The following is a 22,446-nucleotide window of genomic DNA, read 5'->3' as shown; positions in this document are numbered from 1 at the left end:
CTAGTTTGATTGCCTTCTGTTTAGTCCCTTCAGGTCTCAGGAGAGTGGGGTCATGTGGCTTAAACATTAACCTGAGTGAAGCCTTTCTTGTTCCTTCTCCAGGATGCATATTCTCACCTCTGTTAGCATTGAACCCTGCCACCTGCTTTCTAAGGCAAATTCTGAATACATCATTAGCTCCCACAACCGGAATACTATTTTATTCTGTCTTTTAAGATGGTTCAAATATTAGCTTCCCTATTCTTTGAGGCAGGGTCTCATGGCAGCTAGACTGGTCTCAAAGTCCCTGTGTTGCAGGGGATAACTTTGAATTTCTCATCTTCCTTCCTCCACCCCAATGCTGGGCATGAGCACCGTCTTGACTGGGTGACATGGTGCTGGAGATCCAACTCAGGATGTTTTATATGCTGTGGTCATGCTGCCAACTGAACTGTCTCCCCAGCCCTCTCCCCGTTCATCTGTCTCCTCATTCTTTCTCTCCCACTTGCCTATTACCTAAGCTGGCTCTTTAGCATCTCACCTATATTTCACATCACCCTTCTAATTAGCCTACCCACCTCCAACTGCACCTCTGTCCAGTAATGGCTTCTAAGTCATGAGTTTCTCCTACTTGGCATCTATCACTGGCTCCCCAGTCTATGGGATTCTGAATGAGGATGGCTCAGACACTCTGGCTTGCTAACTCAGCGTTATCTCTTCTTGTGTCTCAGGAAGTGCCCTGTAGTTAAGGATACCCTGCTACCTCTGTGCTCCTTGGACCTGGCTTTTTTTTTTTTTTTTTTTGTCTTCTGAATTTAGACCTTGTTTTCCCTTTCTTTTGAAAATTCCTCCTTCCTTTCCGTGACAACCCTTCCACTAGTTAGGAAGTTAAGCTCAGGATGCCTCTTCTCCATTCTTCCTCCCCTCTATTCTAGTTTGTCTGGTCTTACTACATCCAGAAGAGCAGCAACAGAGACAATGGGTGGTAACAGAAAGCTTTGAAAACATGGACTTATTAAATACAATGACCCTATGAGGTGGGTACTGCCTTAAACATCTTTTTCTTGTAACATTTGTCCCACAGTTTTCAAATGGCTTGGTTAGCTCTCTTCCCCATAGACGGTCTCAATCAACTGGCTGCAAGTTCTGTAAATGTTTTGGTGGCTTTTGCTTTTGTTTTAATTTGGGTGCTTTGTTTTGTTTCGGATTATGATGAAATGAGTAGCATTTAACTAAGCCCCAATGTCAGGATTAGATGATGTGAGATTTTTATGGGTCAGTTTGGAGGGTACTCTGGAGTGCCTCTCCTCACCTCTGCACTAGATGATATTGACACCCTCCTTGTTGCTCAAAGAAATGACCTGTAGTTACCTTGTGTCCATGTTTCTTCACTTCTGCACCTCAGGGAAGTACCCTGAACTCTCTCACCTTTGATTTCTACAGTAAGCACCCTAATCCAGGTAACGACTATGATCTACCCCATGTGCTTGGCCAAGAACATCTCTATTATCTTGTTTCTCGTTGTTCCACTTCTACCATTCTGCAGAGTTCATTCTCTATATTCTTTATAAAATAGGAAAGAAAAAAAAAAAGGAAAGCCCTAGATGAAAACAAACAAGAAAATACACACAAACAAACAACAAGCCCAGGTTGGCTAAGGTGGTCTGGGCCTTCAGTACCAGCTGAGGCAGGTGGATGAATGAGTTACAGTGAGGCTGCCGTTCAATTCCTTCCCTTCCCCCAAGAACTCTTTATCTTCTTTCCTTTGAACTTATGAATAAGAATCCAAACAACAGGATTGGGCTCCTGCTCAAGGTCCCAACCTCTGTGTCCTTCCCCCTCCCCCCAAGTGTGCTCCAGGCTCCTCAGACCAGCCAAAGTCCTTCAGTATCAGGCTCATCCCATTCATTGTCTCCTGTCTAGAATGTTCTTCCTTCCTATGGCTGGGATTACTAATTCTTCCTTAATTTAGGTCTTAGTTCAGACCACCTCAGAAAATCAACCTTTCCTTTGTCTTTACAAAACTTAAGTGGTTAATCGTGTGTAATTCGTGTCATCCAACTCTCTGTACTACTTTATGAAAACCTGGGAAACCTTTAAAATTAATTATGGCATTGTTTTACATCTTTTCCTGACCACTCTGTATTTTTTTCCTAACACTTAAAGCTCCTTGCAATTGTCTTCTTTTTCTTCCCCACTAGAAACACAGACTTGCAACACACTTGCAAGTGCAGCGGCTGCTTCAGTCTTTAATTCATGGTTGTGCCTTGGATGCATGCCTTGAAGTTAATGGGGCATTCAAGTCATCTAAAAATTGTCCTTGGGACTAAATAATCAAAAGATGATTTGGATAGATTTAGGACGTAGATAAAAGAGTTTAGGCCTTGGACTTCTCAAAAGCAAAGATTTGAGTGGATTTGGGGTAAAGGTGAGTGAATGAGAAAGCTCAAAGAAACAAAGACTGAAGACACACTGTCAGCCTGCAAAAATTGAACTTCTGATTCTCCTACTTCACCTTCTGCCTGTCTGCCTGTCTGTCTGTCTGCCTGTCTATCATCTATCTGTCTGTCTATCATCTATCTGTCTGTCTATCATCTATCTATCATCTATCATCTATCTATCTATCTATCTATCTATCTATCTATCTATCTATCTCCACAGGGTCTTTTTACAAAGCCATGACTGTCTTGGAACTCACTATGTGGACTAGGCTGGCCTCCAACTCAGAGATCCTCCAGCCTCTGCCTCCCGGGTGCTAGGATTAAACGTGTGTGTCACCAAGCTCAGGAGTGGTATTCCCAGCTCTGCATTTTTTTTTTTTAAACGGAGTAAATGAAAGTGAGCAAGCAAGCGTCTCTATCAGAGTCCCAACAGAAGTGATTTCCTTAGTCCCAAATGTTTTAACTGGTGAGATATTAAGAGGAAGCAAAGGCAGTTGAACACTTCTAAATGCTATCACCAAGCTGTTGACAGAACCATTAATCACGGTTGTCCCAGAGAGGGCGAAATCTGGGCACACCCGTGCAGAGCCAAGCTCTGAGGTGAGTAGCATTGCCTGCTATGGGCCAGCAGGTAAACTCCTTTTGTGAAAGTTCTATAGAGTAGGCAATCCTTGCAAGCCTCAGGCATTGTTTAGGGTATCTGACTTGGAAAGGAATGGTTAACTGGACAGATTAGAGATTGACCGAAAGATTAATGGAGCCAGTTTAGCTGACACGTTTGGTTTTTGTTTTTTTTTTGTTTTTGCAGGCCGACAGTGTCTCTCCGTTTAGCTTTTCTCTTTCACTCACCTTTACCCTAAATTCACATCTTTGCTTTTGAGAAGTCCAAGGCCTAAACGCTTTATCTATGTCCTAAATCTCTCTGTATCATTTTTTTGATTATTTAGTCCCAAGGATGCTTTTTAAATTACTTGATTGTCCCATAACTTCAAGTGACTCACTTTTGTCTTATCTAAGCTGTGTGTTGTTGAAGGACAGACTGAGTCAAGTAGAATTTAGACCACAAAACGACTTTATAACAGGTTTTCGGCCACAGCTCCTGTCCGGTTCCTTAACGGTCAGTGTAAGACTCTCCTTGTCCATGCTACCTCTCCTGGTTGCCTTTTCAAACTCTCAGGAAGTTGACTCGCCACAATGGAGGAGAGTTGGGGTGGAGCCAAGAAAGCCAGGTAGCTGGAGAAGCCCAGCGGGTACCCTAGAGCCCGGAGAGGGCGTGGCAGTGGGCGTTGCCAGGCGCCGCAGGACCACCAATGGCATCCGGGAGCTCGGGGCGATGCGCGTGACGCAGCCGCGGGCTGGGAGGTTGGGGCGGAGAACGGGGGTGGCGGCCTGCGCTTTATCTTCCTCCGTAGCCCGGCTGGCGGCGTTGCGGGCTGGCGAAGGGACACCCTAACGCAGCGACCCTCCCGCGGCCGCCCAGCCTACCGCCTAGACCGCTGCAGCTGTCCTCGGGTCGCAGGTAAGCCCGAGCTTCCGCTCCCCTCCTCCTTTCCTGACCAGGTCCACCCTGAGCCCAAGAGGAAGGGGACTGCGGTGGCGGCGCCGCTCCGGCTCTGCTGGCCTAGCCTGGGCCGGACTGTCCCGCCCGGACGCTGCCTACTGCCGGGGGAGGGTCCCGCCGAGTTTAGAAGGGAGAGCGGGAAAGTTACCCGCAGCCATCCGATGCATCGGATGACTGGCAGCCTTTTCATTACCAGTGATGGCTTGCAGTCCCCTCCGAATCATGTGGCGTCTCGGAAGCCAGTCAGTAGCGAAGAAAGTTGAGAATTAGAAGTCATCGCATTCTTTGAAAAGCGACTCAAAAAATGCGCTCTGGAAGTCAGTTTTTTTCTGATGTGGGCGGGGGAGGTGTATATATGAGGGAAAGATGGCATTACCAGACACCAGACTCCATATGGGCCAGGGGCGCCGAAACCTGTCGGCAAGCTGATATTCTGTTTGTAAGTAGCTGGAGGGAATTAAATTTCTGTCTTTGATCTTAAGTGCTAGTAGGCATGTAACTTAAGATATATTTCAGCGGTTATTTGGGAGAAAATACTGTAAGCTCCATTTTCTGCATTTTGTATAGAACTCTAAAACTCCTTGGTCACTATAATATGTAAGTAGTTGCCACTGTCCCCCCCCCCCCCCAAACTTCTTGCCTTCTTCAAGAATTCAGAATCCAACTTGAATATTTTCTTTTCTTTTGTTTGCTTTCAACTGGGAAATATAGATGACTTGTTTTTTAAAAGCTAGTTCAGGCAGCACGGGAGTGAGGCTTGCAAAGAACTCCGATGCTGTGAAGGGCTAGCGGAGTAAACGTGGAGGAGCACACGGCTTAGCCTGTCACGTGCTTGGAACCGGTCAGGGGTTTCACGTTCTTTCAGGACTCAGACCAAGCTACTGGGCGCCTGAGCGCCTATTATCTTCAAGCCTAGGCTGGTTTTCCAGGCTTCAGCTTCCTTTCCTTTTTTTTTTTTTTTTTTTTTTTTTGGCTCTTTTTTTCGGAGCTGGGGATCGAACCCAGGGCCTTACGCTTCCTAGGCAAGCGCTCTACCACTGAGCTAAATCCCCAACCCCTTCAGCTTCCTTTCTTGTCCTTGAAAAGCTTTCTCTTATCTCCTGGACCATTGCCCCCGGGCCTTATCCCCCTCCTCCCCTCTTCCCTCCCCCCTCCCCCCAACCAAGCATTCCTCAAACCAAAGATCACTTTCCTGTGGGAACCACTGGTCAGTATAAACCTATTAGCACTCTGTAAGTCTCCTTACCAGCAGTTAATCATCGGTTGTAAGTAGATGCTTTAATTCTTTTATAGTGGATTTCACGAGGTTGGTCTATCTTTTCCGTGTCTTCTCAGTGTCAGGCCCAGTACCTTGTAGGAATAGAACTAAAGAGTTGGAGGAACTTTGAGAAAAAGACATTATCTTTAGGCATTAGCCTAGGAGTGCCTGTTTCCTATGGAAGTTCCATTTGTCAGACAGGACTCTTGGGATTTTTTTTTTTCATGTTGGATAACTAGTTATATTTAAATCACTTGTAAGTAAACGCAGATATAAATAAAATTTGCCCTAGTTCTTATATTCTTCAGTCTTGTTAGTTACATGAAAAAGTTGTAGGGTTGCCCAGTGGTGGCTCAGGGTCGCAGAGGCAATCAGATCAGAGTTCTAGGCCAGCCTGGTCTGTAGAATGAGTTCTAGGAGAGCCAAGGCTATACAGAGAAACCTTGTCTTGAAAAATAAAAATAAAAACAAAACAACCCTCCAACTGCCCCCCCCCCCCAAAGCACCTCCTAAAAAACCATTTTTGGAGGGAAGAAAACACATTATGTTTTGGATTTTTTTTTTTTTTTTTTTGGTTCTTTTTTTCGGAGCTGGGGACCGAACCCAGGGCCTTGCGCTTCCTAGATAGGTGCTCTACCACTGAGCTAAATCCCCAGCCATGTTTTGGATTGTTAATCCCCACCCCCTCCTCCCTCCCTTCCCCTCTTTCCCTACCCTTTTGTAGCCCAGGCTGTTCTAACACTGCAGAGCTGAGAATGATCTTAAACTCCTGCTTCTCCTTCCTCAACACCCCCACACCCCCAATGCTAGGATTCTGGGTGTGTCCCACTGTTTTGGGGTTGGATTGTCCACTCTATCCACAGTGCTTTTTCTTCTCCGCTGAGCCTCAGGGTGAGTGAGGTAGGAATTATTCACCTGTAGTGGGTACCCAGTATTTATTTGTGGTGGAGCTTTATACGTTCTTTGGAAATCTTTGTTAATGAAAAAACTGCCAGGAGGCTAAAGTTGACACTTCTTTGGGACATGATTCTTTTGTTTCTCTAATTTTTTTTTTTATTTGCTTTCTGGAGACAAGATGCTTACCACAGAACATTACACAACTTCCCTGTACAGATTGGTTTCTTACATTCCTGTCTAATCAGTGCGTTACATTTTCATACTATTGTGTGTGTGTATGAGTGTGTTTCTGCAGCTCCTAGGGTGGGGATGGTATACACATGCCACTGTAGTGAGTATGAAGAGCAGAGGACGACTTGGTGGAGTTGGTTTTCTCCTTCTGCCTTACGCGGCTTCCAGCCATTCAGTTTGGGATGGCAGGCTTTTGTGGCAAGCATTTTCACCCACTAAGCCAGCTGGCCAACCCCTCTGGTCAACTGTGTCACCTAAAAAGGAGGAGAGTTCTGCTTTACAAGCCTGTATCTTTGCAAATGGAGTGGAAATGTGTGTGGTGGTTCAGGTCTATGGTCCTAGCACTTTGAGGAAGAGTGAGGCAAATCTGAGTTCTAGGGCAACCAAGGCTACACAGTGAGAACTTGTCTCAAAAAACAAACTACAGAGAAACCCCCAAACAGACAGAGAAATCCAGAGAAATCAACAGTAAATAAGACATTCAAATGTGAAAGGAGTTAGCAGCCCAGCTCCCCTTGAGCCCAGCACTGTGGAGGGTCATTATTTTCCTTAACTGCCTGGCCTCAGTCCTATGATCTGTTTTCAGTTCCTCAATACATTTTGCAACCTACTCTAACACATTTGCTCTTCCTGAAACCAACTGTGCACGTAAGTCACCCACTTAGTATGTCACCACATTGTGAAATAACTGTCCCAAGCACCACCTTCTTGTTTTTTTTAATAATCCTTATTAAACTCTTGCAAATAAATAAAAACATCACACACCTCTCTTTTTGTGCTTGCTTTTTGAGTTTTTCCATGGTGCTGACCCTGGATAATCCCCACCCCCTCAGCATCCTGCGCTCCTTTTTCTCCCTTAATCTCTTTGCTGTTAAAGTTTTTTTTCTTTTTTCCTTTTTCTTTTTTTCCGGAGCTGGGGACTGGGGACCGAACCCAGGGCCTTGCGCTTCCTAGGCAAGCGCTCTACCACTGAGCTAAATCCCCAACCCCGCTGTTAAAGTTTTAAATGCCCCATAATACTGGGGAAAGCACTTAAGTGTTCTAAGATGGTGTGGTATGTAAATAGTAGCCTCGTTATTTCCCGGGTGACCTACCTGGGAAGCTACCTTAACCTTAGTTGTCAGTGCACCGGTGCGCCGCAGATCCCTATCTTCCGTCCAGACCGGTGTGTTCAGCTGCCATTTTATACCTTGTCTGGCCAACAGGCACATAGTACAGGCTTTCTCTAATTTTTCCTTCTCCCTGTAATTAACATAATGGTATCCCTACCTAGCTTTTCTGCGTTAGCGTAGTCACTTGGGATCTGTGAGTTAATCATTTGTAAACTTATCTGATCTCCCTTATCTCTTTCCTCATTATTTATTTTTCCAATAAACACGTGCCATGTGAGTCTTCAGGCCTTATGGCTTTGTATGTGAGCTCATTGTTGGCACTGCTGATCTTGCTTTGACTCAGCCGTCCCTTTGATTCTGAGTTAATTTTCCTCACGATGAATATTAAGTCCTTCTTTGAGAACATTTTTTTTTTTTTAAAGAAAAAAACTTGGGAGGCTGAACTGAGGGCCTCCCACGAGCCAGGCGGATGAACCTGCTATTGAAGTAAACACTGAGCTCCCAATCCCTACTCTCACACCAGTAATTCCAGTGCTGTATTTGAGAGGGAGAAGAAAATCAGTAAGACTAGAGGTGGGTAGGGGGATAACGTGTTAGGAGACTACCACAGAGGGGTGTGTGTGTGTGTGTGTGTGTGTGTGTGTGTGTGTGTGTGTGTGTGTGAGAGAGAGAGAGAGAGAGAGATCCCCAAACTCACGGCGGCTTTCCTGCCTCAGCTTCCCAGGCGCTGGGATACAGGCACGAGTCACCATGCCCAGCCTTGTGTAGTGCTTTTGACTTAAGTAGCAAATGTGTGAAGCAATTAGAATGGCTGTTGTCCTATTAACTGGGATGGAGATGACAGAGGTGGAAATGGACTGGACCTCAGTAGTTCAAGCTGGTCGTGATGGTGTATGACCATCCTAGTCCTTGGGAGGATTGCCTCACACACACGACCAAGGCAGCTCTTACAAAGGAAAGCATTCAACTGGGGATGGCTTACAGGTTCAGAGGTTCAGTGTGTTATCATGGTGGGAAACATGCAGGCAGGCAGACAGACGTGGTCCTAGAGAAGGAGCTGAGAGTTCTCCGTCTTGATCTGCAGGCAGCAGGAGACTGTACCACACTGGACATAGCTTGAGCATAGGAGACCTTACAAGCCCACCTCCACAGCTACACACTTCCTCCAAGAAGGCCACACCTCCTAGTATTGCCCTCCCTATGGGCTAAGCATTCAAACACACTGTGAGCCACACCTATTCAAACCACCACCGCTTCCTTCAGAGGAATCCTCAGCATTCCTGCTTATCACTGCTCTCATCATTTCTGTGGGATGAGTGATGCTCTGTGGCTTCCTCTCAGACTGTTACATAGATGACTTTTAAATCTCCATCAGTAGCCAAGACCAAACTGTTCCTTCTAAGTTCCTCCTTTGCTCATGTGCATGTGTGTGTGTATTTTTAGATTCATTGTATGTTTGAGTGTTTTGCCTTTATGCATGTGTGAGTCGTATGAATGCTTCCTGCCCACGGGGTCAGAAGAGGGCATTAGATCCCCCAAAACCACAGTTACAGATGGTTGTGAGTCACCATGTAGGTGCTGGGGATTGAACCCAGGTCCTCTGTACGAGCCATCTCTGCGGGCCCATATCCAGCTTCTGATGAGCGCTGGGGATCTGAACTCAGGTTCCCATACATGGCACAGGAAGCACTTTACCCATAGGACCCCCCCCCCCCCACACCATCCCAGTTTTAGGTCTTTGATACATTTTGGGTTAAGTTTCGCCTAGAATGTGAGATGAGGGTCTGTCTGCCTTAGATTAGCCTTTGTCTTTCTCCTTATTCTATCTTTGAAAAGTGTCAGTTGACTTCACTCTGTTCTGTCAGTCATCACTGACAAGAGGGGATGCACATGACATTGTTACCAAAGACGCAAGTAACGGACTCTGACTCAGCTCTTAGCCTTACAGCTTGTAATTCAGTTTCCACTGAAAAGATGCGGAATCTGGCCAACCGGATTCTGCTGTCCACAGTGTCAGCACAGAGCAGGGTCTGTGTTGCTCGCTCTCTCTCTCTCTCTCTCTCTCTCTCTCTCTCCCGACCCCCATCCCCTGTGTGTGTGTGTGTGTGTGTGTGTGTGTGTGTGTGTGTGTGTGTGTGTAAGCATCAGAATAGGATGTCCAGTCCCCTGGGACCGTAGTTGCAGGCTACCTGATGGGGGCCGGGAGCTGGGGAGCTGGGTGGTGGGGTATTCTGGGAACCAACGTGTGTTGTCTGGAAGAGCAGTAAGAACGGTTAGCTAGCCTCTGAGCCTCCTCTCTAGCCGAGAGAGTTTCTGTTTTAACTCTTCCTCACACATGCAGTGTTCTGCTTCAAGGCTCAATCAATGAGTACCTTTTCTCTTGAAGCCATTATCTCGATTGCTGATCCAGCCTCTCTTAGAACTCTAAATGTTTGCAGTTATTTCCACTGACTCGGTTGTGGTTTCGTGTGTGACTGTTCCTAAGAGACGTAAAATTATAGCACCTGCCTCCAAACTGGAATAGTACCCGCAGCCCAAGGACTGGGTCACTCATGCTAGCTCATCTCTATAGGGGTGGCTTAAGTAGCTGCTAAGCAAATCAAGATAGACCTGCGTGCCCTCCTTACTCTGCGTCTGCTGTAAAGTCTACAGCAGTGCATGAAAACCTGGCTGGAGGGCAGTGCCCACTGTTAAGGCAGTAGAGGCGACTGAGGGTCACACATTGCAACTCTCAGGCAGTCACCGTGGGTGGACGGCACTGCAGGTGACCACAGACTCAGCTCCTCAAAGGACGACCCGTGTACCGAGGGGGACGTTCCTTGTATGTGTATTTTGCCATTGCCCTTCCCAGTCTGCTGCCTTGGAAGACACTTCAGCCATGGGGGCTGCAGTCTGGCATGCAGAACAGTCAGATGGTGGCTGGGGAAAGGTGGGGGACCTCAGGCTAGGTCTGTTACACGTCTTTGTCTTCTGCTGGTTTTTTTGTTTGTTTGTTTGTTTTTGTTTTTAAATTGTTGTTTTGAAGCAGGATCTCTCTAAATGGCTGTCCTGGAATTTGGGATAGACCAGGCTGGTCTCTAATTCACACAAAAACCTCCTGCTGGGATTAAAGGCCTAGGCCCACCTTGTCAGCTCTTCTCCTGATCTTGGGTTTTTATTGGTCAATGCTTTGCTCAGTTACCTTTTCCTTTGATTGGGGCTGTGTCTAAAAGAAGGGCCCTCGGAACTAGCCAACTCTTTGATGGGGGCTGACTTTTTCAAACTTGTTGCAATATCTTGTCTTAAAACTGATTAAGTTTTAACTGAAGAGTCTTAAAACTGATTAAGATGGGGCTGGTGGGGCTGGAGAGATGGCTCAGTGGTTAAGAGCACTGGCTGCTCTTCAGAGGTCCTGAGTTCAAATCCCAGCAACACATGGTGGTTACAACCATCTGTAATGGGATCTGATGCCCTCTTCTGGTGTGTCTGAAGAAAGCAATAGTGTATTCATATAAATAAATAAGTCTTAAAAAAACTTATTAAGATAAAGATCAAAGAAAGACAACACATCATTATTAGTTTCCGCCTCCTTTAAACATAGTAGTGATATGAGATTCACTAGCCAAATGAACTTTTTCTCCAGCTTTTAATTTTTAAATTAAGGTTCTCCTTTTGTGATACTATGGTTCAAATCCAGGGTGTCACCATGTATATTAGGCAAGTGCTATTATACCTGTGAGCTTTGGTCCCCACTTTATTCAAGATTTTAATCAATACATAATTACTAGGCACGCTTGTGCTGTGCAGTGATGTTTTCCTGTGCACTGATCAGTCGGGACAGATAGCCTGTCCACGAATTGCTCCTTCATGGCGGGAACACTCAGCATCTTTATTCCTGGCTTTGTTCTTTCCTAGGAAGCTCCATGGTGGGAGAAGAAATGTCTCTGAGAAACCGGCTGTCAAGATCTGCTGAGAATCCTGAGCAAGATGAAGCCCAGAAAAATCTCTTGGACACACACAGAAATGGTAAGGGTTTTAGTGTTTCTGAGGTAAATTAGTGAACTAGAGAGCAAGGTTACCATTTAGGACAGGGCTTTTAATTTGTTATTACAAATTCCTTTTGGTGCTTTTGTATATCTGGTCATGAATAAGATCATATTAATTAATTTCCTGAGGAGCTGGAGAGATGGCTCAGTGGTTAAGAGCAGTTGTTTTTGGTGAGGTCCCAAGTTCGAATCCCAGCACCCATGTACATGGTGGTTAATAACTATAACTCCAGTTCCAGGGAATCTGCTGCCTTCATCTGGTCTCTGAGAGCACTGCATACATGTGGCACACAGACACAGACAAAATCTTGCATAAAATAAGAGTAAATAAATAAATAAAAATTAATTCAAACATTTCTACTGTGTTTTAGATATCACCCATTCATTCAGCCAGCACAGCCTACCAGGGATTATTGAAATGTCCTGCTGGATCCTTGATTACAGAAGTGATCAATACATATTATGTGTTTGTCATTTATGGAGCCTCAAGTTACATGAATGGCATAGCCCTCAAAATCATGAGTCTGGGATATAATTTACCGATGCCTTGGGTTTGTTCCCTAGCATAACCAAACCAAACTAGAACAAAACAAAACAAAACGGGGAAAAAAAAAAAATCACTGTCTTAGTTAGCATTTCATTGGTATAAACAGACACCATGACCACGTTGACTCTTATAAGGACAACATTTAAATGGGAGCTGGCTTACAGGGTCAGAGGTTCAGTCCATTATCATCAAGGTGGGAGCACGGCAGCCTCCAGACAGGCATTGGTCAGGAGTTGTTGACAGTTCTACACCTTCGTTTGCAGGCCATTATAGGACACTGGCTTCCAGACAGCCAGGATGTGGTCTTAAAGGCCACACCCATAGTGACACACCTATTCCAACAAGGCCATATCTATTCCAACAAGGCCACATCTCCTAATAATGCCACTCCCTGGGCCAAGCATGTACAAACCACAATAGTCACATGACTGAATTTCTATAGCTAAGTGTAATCTCATAATGTTACTAATTCTTATGTGTAATGAATGACATTGAATAGGGAGCAATGTCTGAACTGATGTATAAATCTCAGGAGAGGGAAAAATTGGGGCGTTCAGTTTTTGCTTAATACATGAAGAGTGAACTATAGGTCTTGTTAAGGCTGAGGGTTATGGGTAAGATTTGGCTTTGCAACCCCGTGACGCCATCTATTGCATCAGGATATTTATTTCCGCAATGACATTTGTATAGTTTTGCTTCCAGTGGGGATTTGAAACTAGACACTTGTTTGGTTAACAAATAGGGAAGGATTTCCAGAGACCAGTTGTCTTTGGCGTCCTCAGACGTCTCTTCATAAAGAGGCTCTCTTTAACCTTTCCTACTTTTCCTATCAGCAGCCAGATTGTGCCAGGACTCTGAAGGAGTCCGTTTGGTTTATTGACAGCCTCTCAGTCAGTTACTTATGACATACTGCACGTGGCTGACTTCTGACATGCTCTAGAGAGTGAGGTCTATGAGAAGGGGATGAGGCAGCCCCGGAGAGAAGCACCCTCTCTCCTTCCCTTATTCACGGTCTTGCTGTGGTCTGGGGTATCTCCTTTGCCTGGATTTAAACAAATTAGTTTTCCACTTTTTTTTTTTTTTTTTTTGGTTCTTTTTTTTCCGGAGCTGGGGACCGAACCCAGGGCCTTGCGCTTCCTAGGTAAGCGCTCTACCACTGAGCTAAATCCCCAGCCCCCACTTATTTTTTTTTTTAAATGATACTTCTTAGAGACTGAGAAAGGATTATTGAAATCTGTTGTCATTATCACATATTATTGTTCTCTTTATATTTTGCTTTTAAAAAGCCGTTTGGTTTTGTCAAGAGGGTTTTTCTATGTCGCTTTGCTTCAATATCCCAAGTGTAGGGATTAGAGAGGGACGTTCAGCATCAAGCCCAGTTTTCATGCAGGGCGTCCGGCTTGCTAGGCAAACATTCCATTGAGCTGGAGTCCCCGCCATGAGTTGTAATAATTCTAGGTTTTACTACAGCTGTTAAAAAAAATTACATTGTTTTGCTTAAATTCAGAAGTGTGTCACTCTCCTGGTTTTCATGCAGGTAATGCTGATTCGAAAACAAAGTGTTTTCCCCGGACTCTGTGGAGTCCGGATGAGTAAACTGTGACCTTTCAATTGCAAGGGTGTTGGAGGCTGTCAGTGTGGCTGAAGAGCCAGGCCAGCCTACGAGCTTGTAGCTTCCTCTCATATGTGTTGAATAAACATTTCATTTTAATAGGCTACCTGGTGGATCATATATAGGTAAATATTTGAGATACAGCTTATATACATTGTAAAATGTGAGAAAATAGCTTTTCTTCATTTAGATGCCCACCCCTACCCCCACCCCTCCTTTTTGTTTTCCGAGGCAGGCTGGAGCCCAGGCTGGGCTGGAACTTGTTCTGTAGTTAAAACTGGCCTTGAACTTTTGAGTCTCCCGTTTCTGCCTCCTAGTGCTGGGATGATGGCTATGGACCGTCACTTCCAGCTTGAGACACAGCTTTTAGTGGGGCACATATCATGGGCTGTGAGTGAGACTCACCTCTGAATGAAGAAACTATTCAGTCCAGCAGCCTGAGGTGGGAGTCAGAATCTCTCCAGGGAGGCCCCACGTTGTGAAATATGGAAGACACCGCTATTGGTACCGATTGCTTTTTTTTTTTTTTTTTTTTCCGGAGCTGGGGACCGAACCCAGGGCCTTGCGCTTCCTAGGCAAGCGCTCTACCACTGAGCTAAATCCCCAACCCCCCGATTGCTTTTTGTGGTCAGATACCACCGCTCTGAGGAACTTTGACGCCTAACTTCATTATACCTCACCAATAAAATCCCACATGCCTTTAAATCCCAGCTCTCGGGTAGAAGCAGATGGGTGTCTGTGAACCCACACTGAGCCCATGTCTCAAAAACAAACAAAAAAGATAATAATTGGTGCGTGGGGGGTGGGGAGGGGGGTGGGGCTGTAGAGATGGCTTTGAGTTTAATTAACAGCACTCATGCTCTCAGCCCCCACTAATGACTTGCAACCATCCTAACTCCAGTTCTAGAGAATCCCAGGCACCAGGCATGCACATAGTGCACAGACATACATGCAGGCAAAACATTCATACATATAGGAAACTAAATCTAGGGGCTGGAGAGATGGCTCAGCAGTTTAGAGCATTGGCCGCTCTTTCAGAGGACCCTGGTTCAATTCCCAGCAACCACATGGCAGCTCATAACTGTAACTCCTGTCTGTTCCAGGGGAATCCAATTCCCTAATACAGACATATTCAGTCAAAACACCATTGTACCTAAAATAAGAATAAGTACATTATTTTTAAAAAACTAAAAAAAAAATTACTTGTATGCATATGTGGCAGAGACAGGGAAGCCGGCCAGGGTTACATAGTGGGACTGTGTGTCAAAAGCAAGCACTCAAAGTGAAGAGAGCTGCTGAGGCAGAGGCTGGGACATACCTGAGTGTGGCGAGGGCTTCCAGGAGTGCCTCAGGACCCTTATCTCGAGGCACTGAGGTCCTTAGAGTTTGGCCACTTTCCCCTCCTCTTTTCCAGTAAATGAGATCATGGGGTTTCCAGAGGTGCCTTGGGTACAATTACAGTCTGATAAGTAAAACCACGGGCCAAGACCTGTTTTTACTGTGAACAAACTTCATAGTCTTGTGTTTTTGAGATTGCCAGAAAATTGTAGATTTATATCTAGGAAAGGAGTTTATGTTCTTAGGCCTGGTCTGGTGCTGTTTGAATGGCTTTTCTTGGTTTCTCCGAGACAAGGTTTCTCTGTGGCCCTTGCTGTCCTGGAATTCTGTGTAGAGCCATGTAGATCTGCCTCTGCCTTCTAGGCACTGGGACTGAAGCCAGTGTGTGGCCAGGCTGCCTCTTTGGACATTTCTGATTGGAAATGTCTCTTCAAGGGATGTATTCCCTCTGTCAAGCAATCTTTACTGAAGTGTTTAATTTTGCTGGGGTATTTTTTTAAGACGTATTTTATTTATTTGTTTTTGTGTATAAGGGTATGTGCATGTGCTAGTGCAGCTACTACAGAGGTAGAGGCAGGAGAGGCAGCAGGTCAAGGCTGGTTTTATTTACATAGCAAGTTTGAGGTTACCCTCAGATAACTGAGACCTTGTTAGAAAATCAACATATCACACACACACACACACACACACTCACAAAACTCCTTACTCAGAACATTCCTAAGCTTAACTATTCTGTGGATTTAGAAGTGACTTTCCTATTTTCTTTTAAAGAGCTATTTATTTTTGTTTTGTGTGCACTGGTGTTTTGCCTGGGTTAGGATGCCAGATCCCCGGAAACTGGAGTTAAAGACAGTTGTGAATTCCATGTGGCTTCTTAGAATGGAACCTCCGGAAGAATAAGTCAGTCAGTACCCTTAACCCGAGCCGTCTCTCCAGTCCTCCACAGATAGCTTTCAAATGACTCTTATTTTCATCTCTTTCTGGCAAGCAGATAACGACGCTAGGATGAGAGTAGTCTGTTTTAGGAAAAAGAAATGGGAAGGTTAGGAAATGCTTATGTACATGAGTATTTTGCTTGCCTGCATATCTGTGTACACGTGTGTACCCTCAGAGGTCAGGAGAGGACACTGGAGCTACAGATGGTTGTGAGTTACCATGTAGGGGCTAGGAATCGAACCCGGGTCTTCTACAGAGTGCTCCTAGCCACGTAACCTTCTTCCCAGCAATAGTCAGAATTTTAAAGACAGTCCGGGCCTTCAGTCAGCAACAAAACCTTGCTGGCCACTGCCTGAGCATTAGCTAATCTGTACTTGCTGCAAGCAGACAGTGTTCTTCATAAAACCCAAAACCTACAAAATCACTTGTCACCATGTCACCACCAGGAAGAGCACTTTTGCTTCGAGCTTGAGTTTTTGAGTGGTCCCAATGCTGTGTGGTTGGGAACGTCACAAGAAGTGGCTTTCCTTAGGTTCAATCATGCACTGGCCATGTGACAATGAGCATGACACTTCTTTGAGTCAGTTCAGTTTGAAAACAAAAATGGGACAAACTCCTGCTTTTTTCCACTGGGTTTTGGTTAAATTATTGATGTGTGATACATTCTTTATAGGTTATCAGTGAAGTAATTGATTATGTGTATGGATCAGGTCTTGACAGTGTTTGCAGTGATTAGATCAGGGTAATTGGCATATTTTGTCACCTTATAGTTGTGCTTTCTATAGATTGCTGGTGAGTTTCAATGTAAAGGGTGGCACCACACAGTAGGATAGGGAGAAAGGTAAAATATCTTCACAGGACTTGCTAAAGGAAAACAGTGCAAGATAGTTGGGTCACAAGGGCTAAATGGATTGCTAGAAGGAGCTATTGTTTATTTTAAAATATGGCATCTCAAGTCAGGATTTTATTTTTGTAATTTGCTATTATGTCTAAACCAAATATGCTGTTATATATCTTCTATTTCAGTTTTTAAAATTAATTTTTAAATTAAGACACAAAGAATGGGCCTGCTTTTCCTTTGATCTTTTATTATTATTTATTGTGTGTGCATGATGTACATGTGCCACAGCATGTGTGGAGGTCAGAGGTCAGCCACAGCATGTGTGAGGTCAGAGGTCAGCTTGTTGGAACTTAGTTCCACTCTGGGTTCCAGGTACTGAAGATAGATGGTTGAGCTATCTCACAGCACATATTACCTTGAGAACGGTGTCTTACTCTGTAGTCCAGGTTGGCCTTGAACTCTAGGTAAGCTTCGGTCATCTCCCCACTGCCCCAACATTACTGATTACTGTGCTGTGGCGTGTGTGTGTGTGTGTGTGTGTGTGTGTGTGTGTGTGTGTGCTCGGAAGACAAGTTTTGGGAGTCAGAGCTCTCCTCCTACCAGGTGGATTCTGGGAAGTCGGGTCTTCTTGGCAGGAAGTGTCTTTACCATCCCCAGCCCAGGTGCTTTTTGTTCTGTGTCTTTAGTTTGGTTGGTTGGTTGGTTGGTTGGTTTTCAAGGCAGGATCTCTCTGTGTAGACCTGGAACTCACCTTGTAGACAGCTGGCCTTTAACTCAGAGATTTGCCTGCCTCTGCCTTCCAAGGTGTGGGGATCTAAGGGGTGCGCCACCACTGGGCCCCCCAGTTCAGTTTTAATAATAGATTTCCTCTTAAGATGGCACCCACCCCAGCTCTCTCACTCGGAGCAGCTGAGAAGGTCCTGACAGAGAAGTCACAGTTTCAGCGCGACCAGAGATGGTTTAAGGCTTGTGGGAGTTGGCTCTTGCCTGTGGGCAGACTGTCTGTTTCTTCTCACCAGGCTTCCTGGTTTACTCTCTTGATGAGGTAGGTGTGGTGAACCGTGAGGTGTCACCTGTCCTGTTACTCCTCGTGTGACTATCATGCTTGAAGGGTTTCAGAAACGCTTCCTTTTTGGAGCAGAGTCTGTGGTTTTTATTTTGACACTTGTACTGTGTGGTAGAGGCAGATTCCAGTTTGCCAACTTACCTAGAAGTCTTAGTTTGTAACGTTTTAAAAACCCTTATTTAGCAGGGTGTGGTGTTAGCACCTGTAATCCTACAATTTGTGAGCTGTATGCAGGCAGATCAGGAGTTCATGGCCAGCCTGGGCTATGTGAGATACTGTTTGAAAACAAAACAAAGCTTAACTTGGCAAGTGTTTGTAATCCAAACTGAGGCAGAAGGATTACTGTGAGTTTGAGGCCAACCTGGGCTATATAATTAGTGAGTACAACTCTGGACAACACTGATTTACCATGCAACTGCTAGCCTAGAAACTTAGTATATATCTGACTTTTGGCTAAAAGAATATTAAATAAAATATCGTAAAGCAGTGTGAGCTTGACATTTGACCAAGGTTAAAGTCCCAGGAATCTAACAAGTCTTCCTACTATTTTGATTTTTTTTCTGGAAATATTATTTTAGCATATGCTTAACAATTTTTCTTTATTATTTGAGATTCTGTGTGTGTGTAGTTAAACATTATAAAATATACAAAATACACATACATAAAATGTATACATGTGTGTACATTGTTTATAAATGAATTGTTTATAAGGCATTACTAATGTCTAATATTTCTTTCCTGAGCCCCTTTGTTTCAGCCCTGATAGTTTGTAACCAGGAGGAACTTCTTCCCCTTTGTTCTCAGAACTCTCTCTGTTAGAACTGTAGACGGCCTTGGCTGAGTCTGTGACCTTCCGGGAGGAATTGTATTTATCTGTTGGAAGTCTAGGAACGAGCCTTGAGTTTGGTGTTAAACAAACGCACTCTGAGGTTTGTGAGATAACAAAAGTTTAGGTTGCAAAATCCACTGAAGTGTTGCAAGTTTTCAGGGGAGACTGTCCTGGTCTTTTGAGGGAGAGACAGACACATTGCCCTCCTGCTACCTTCTGCTTGTGTCCTGAGTCCTTTGCAAGAGCAGCAGCCAGCACTCAACCACAGAGCCTTAAACCCTCCAGCCCCAGCAGTGAGCCTCAAAAGCAAGTTTTTTCATTCTTAATATTTTATTCAGGATCTTCATAGTCTCAAGTGACGGCCTGTTCTGGGACCTAATTTCTCACCTTGCCAGAAATGGACCCATAACAGTACACTAAGTTCTAGACCGCCCTGCTTCCTATCTGAAGGGCTCTGTTGTGTTTGTACCATGATGTTTGCACTCACCTTTCTGTTTGCTTGCTTTCAACTTAATGGTTTACTGCTGCTGGGTAATCAACTTAAGGCTTGGTTTTAAACATCCAATTATTTCTATTTCCCGTAGGTCACATTACCATGAAACAGTTGATAGCCAAGAAGAGGCAGTTGGCGGCAGAGGCAGAGGTAAGAATCCTTTTTGTCCTTTTGTTTTTGTTTTTTGTTTTTCGGTAAAGTAACATGTAAATATTCCTCATTTATTTAGTTAGGTTTTATTTTATTTTTTAGACAACTGCTCATGTGACCCAGGACTGACCTGGAGTTCCTGACCCTCACCCTCTGCTTTTTGCTTTATTTTATTGCTGTTGTTGTGTGTATGTGTTGAGCACATGTGTGGAGGGCACACAGTAGCTTGCCAGAGTCAGTTCTCTTCTTTCTGATGTGAGTCCTGGGGTTGCCAGGCTTGGAGCACCCACCTTTACCAGCTGAGCCATCTCACTGGCCCAGCCCCATCTTTGTTTTTATTTATTTTTAATTTGTTGAGAGTCCTAGTCCTAGTTCAGGCCTGGAACTGTAGCTCCTCCCACCTCCATCTCTCCGGTGTGGGATTACAAGTGTCTGCCACCTCATCCTACTCGTTTAAGAGTTACTTGTCTGTCTTATAAGCTGAGATCTTGCTGTGAACAGGAAAAGAAGATGTCCCTTTGTCATCCCACATAAGAATGCACCTTGCCCTTCTCTTCAGTTCAGTCCATCAGTGTCATCATCTGGCTTTTACAAGCAAATCTTTGCAGTGGTGAACCTTGAGAGCAGCTGGTGCAGGTGTGCATGAGAGTGTGCAGGTGAGAGTGTGCAGGTGAGAGTGTGCAGGTGTGAGTGTGCAGGTGAGAGTGTGCAGGTGTGAGTGTGCAGGTGAGAGTGTGCAGGTGTGAGTGTGCAGGTGAGAGCGTGCAGGTGTGAGTGCAGGTGTGAGTGTGCAGATGAGAGTGTGCAGGAGTGAGTGTGCAGGTGTGAGTGTGCAGGCGAGAGTGTGCAGGAGTGAGTGTCCAGGTGTGAGTGTGCAGGTGTGAGTGTCCAGGTGAGAGTGTCCAGGTGAGAGTGTGCAGGTGTGAGTGTGCAGGTGTGAGTGTGCAGGAGTGAGTGTGCAGGTGTGAGTGTGCAGGTGAGAGTGTGCAGGTGTGAGTGTGCAGGTGTGCGCATGACTGCGTTGTGAAAACACCTGCTGTGGTTCTTACTACATCTGTTCATATTAAATGTACTGAGTTTAGAAGCTAATTACCTGTCAGGAAAGGAGAAATAATTTTAAACACACAAGTGTGAAGCCATTTTAAATGTGGTCAGACTGTCCTATGAATCATATAGGCTCAGCATCATCGTTAAGTTTTCTAAACATGCATGATTTTGTTTTGACTGTGTTAAACGTGTCCCTTCTCGATGAGATCAGTAGCAAAGTTCACTGACAAAATGGAAGTTAGGCTCAGTATCCAGGAACCGGTTTTAGTCTTAGTCACCTACGCCGGGAGGATGTCATTCTCTTTCATTTTAATTTGTTGGAAACACTGCATTTTCTTGAGCCTTGGATGGTGCTGTCATTAGGAATATTAGTACAAGACCCTATGATCTTATTAAACTTTAATGCTTAACATTAATAGATCATTCTCCACACGTCAAGGCTGTGGTTCTCAACTTCCCAATGCTGCAACCTGGTAATACAGTTCCTCATGTTGTGGTGATCCCCAGCCATAAAATTACTTCCTTTGCTACATCATAACTGTAGTTTTGCTACTGTTGTGACTTGTAATGTAAATATCTGACTTGTGGCTCTAGTGGTGTTGCAACCCACTTAGGAATACACTAAGTATATTTGTGATGTCTACTGAACTGTTTTATAAAGTGGTACTCAAAAAAGTTGCTAAATTACACTTTTATATTATGTGCATGCGTGCGTGTGCGTGTGCGCGTGTGCGTACCCCTGTGCTCACATGAGTGTGGAGGTTGGAGGATAGCTCCTTCCATCAGGTGGGTGTCAGGGCTTGCACATGAGTTGCCAGGTGTGATAGCAGCTGCCTTTACCTGCTGAGGCATCTTGCTGGTCCAGACACTCTCTTTCCTAACTAGTACATCATTGTCCCAATGTAAGGGCCTGCTTAAAGACTTACCTACCAGCCTAGGTAGGTAGCATATACATGCCTGTAATATGAAATCCCAGCAATTGAGAGGTTGACTGACACAGGAGGATTTCTCTGACTTTAAGACCAGCCTGGGCTACATAGCATACCTTGTCTAAAAAAATGTGGAGCTGGAGAGATTGGTCAGTGGTTAAGAGCACTTGATCTCCCAGAACCTCATACCAGGCAGCTTACAACCACCTATAACTCCTAGGGGATCTGACTTCCTCTTCTGGTCTCCATGGTCCCTGGCATACATGTGATGCACATACATACACATGTCTGTACATACATACACTTAAAAAATAAGTCTTTTAAAAAGGTCACCGGGTGTCATACTTTAAGTGAATCAACTTAAGAATGGCGTTGGGGCCTAGAGCGATGGCTCAGTGGGTAAGAGCACAGGCTAGTCTTCCAGAAGACACGAGTTTGACCCCCAGCATGTCTGTAGCAGCTCACAAACTCTGTTACTCCAGTCCCAGGTGATCCACTGGCCTTGTCAAACCAGTGTCCAATGGCACTGCATCCATGCAATGCACAGAAATACATGCAGGCAGAATACCCATTCATGCAGAATAGTAAACAGAAGTAGAATGAAGTTCGACTGCATTGCTAAAATTAACCCCAGTATAAGTTAGCGTCATAGGCTGGACTACAGTGAGTAATGGGCAGATCTGTTTTCCCTGAGTATTTACAGAAGTATGATAAAGATTTCCATAAGAGAAAAGAAAAAGCTGAAGTGGCAGGAACATTTTCATACAGTTTCCCAAATCCACAGGGGAAAGAATGTGGAGAGGGAAGTAGAGGTGAGGGGAGAAGGGGACTCAGGAAGAGCACAGAAGTGGGCGAAGTTCCACAGATCCAAGCTGTCTTAGTTAGGGGTTCATTGCTGTGAAAAGACACCGTGACCAAGGCTCTTAGAAAGGCAAACATTTAATTGGGGCTGGTGTACAGGTTCAGAGTTTCAGTCCATTATCATCATTCATCATGTCAGGAAGTATGGCAGCAAGCAGGCAGACATGGTGCTGGAGAAGTTGCTGACGGTTCTACCTCTGAAGGTAGGCAGGAGACTGAATTCCACACTGGGCAGAGCTTAAGCGTAGGACATCTCAAAGCCCACCCACCACAGTGACACACTTCCTCCAGCA

The 22,446-nt window shown here is 44.9% G+C and overlaps 1 protein-coding gene and 1 long non-coding RNA gene across 2 annotated transcripts in view; one reads left to right on the top strand and one right to left on the bottom strand.

Annotated features, from left to right (window-relative positions):
* Window positions 1–3,856: 3,856 nt before the first annotated feature.
* Window positions 3,857–22,446, top strand: part of Soat1 (sterol O-acyltransferase 1) — a 42,466-nt gene continuing 23,876 nt past the window's right edge. The window contains 3 exon segments of the mRNA NM_031118.1: window positions 3,857–3,939; window positions 11,374–11,484; window positions 19,258–19,316. Coding sequence (NP_112380.1) covers window positions 11,382–11,484; window positions 19,258–19,316 — 162 coding nt within the window. The 5' untranslated portion in view covers window positions 3,857–3,939; window positions 11,374–11,381.
* On the bottom strand, window positions 4,923–7,649 carry LOC148001705 (uncharacterized). The gene is made up of 2 exons (XR_015636049.1): window positions 7,462–7,649; window positions 4,923–6,621 (listed from the first exon to the last, which is right to left on the bottom strand). It is a non-coding gene; the product is annotated as an uncharacterized LOC148001705 (long non-coding RNA).

Source organism: Rattus norvegicus, chromosome 13, assembly GCF_021556685.1.
Source record: "Rattus norvegicus strain SHRSP/BbbUtx chromosome 13, alternate assembly SHRSP_T2T, whole genome shotgun sequence".
Taxonomy (NCBI): Eukaryota; Metazoa; Chordata; class Mammalia; order Rodentia; family Muridae; genus Rattus; species Rattus norvegicus.
The sequence above is the reverse complement of the archived record's forward strand: the minus strand, read 5'-3'. Positions and strand labels throughout refer to the sequence as shown.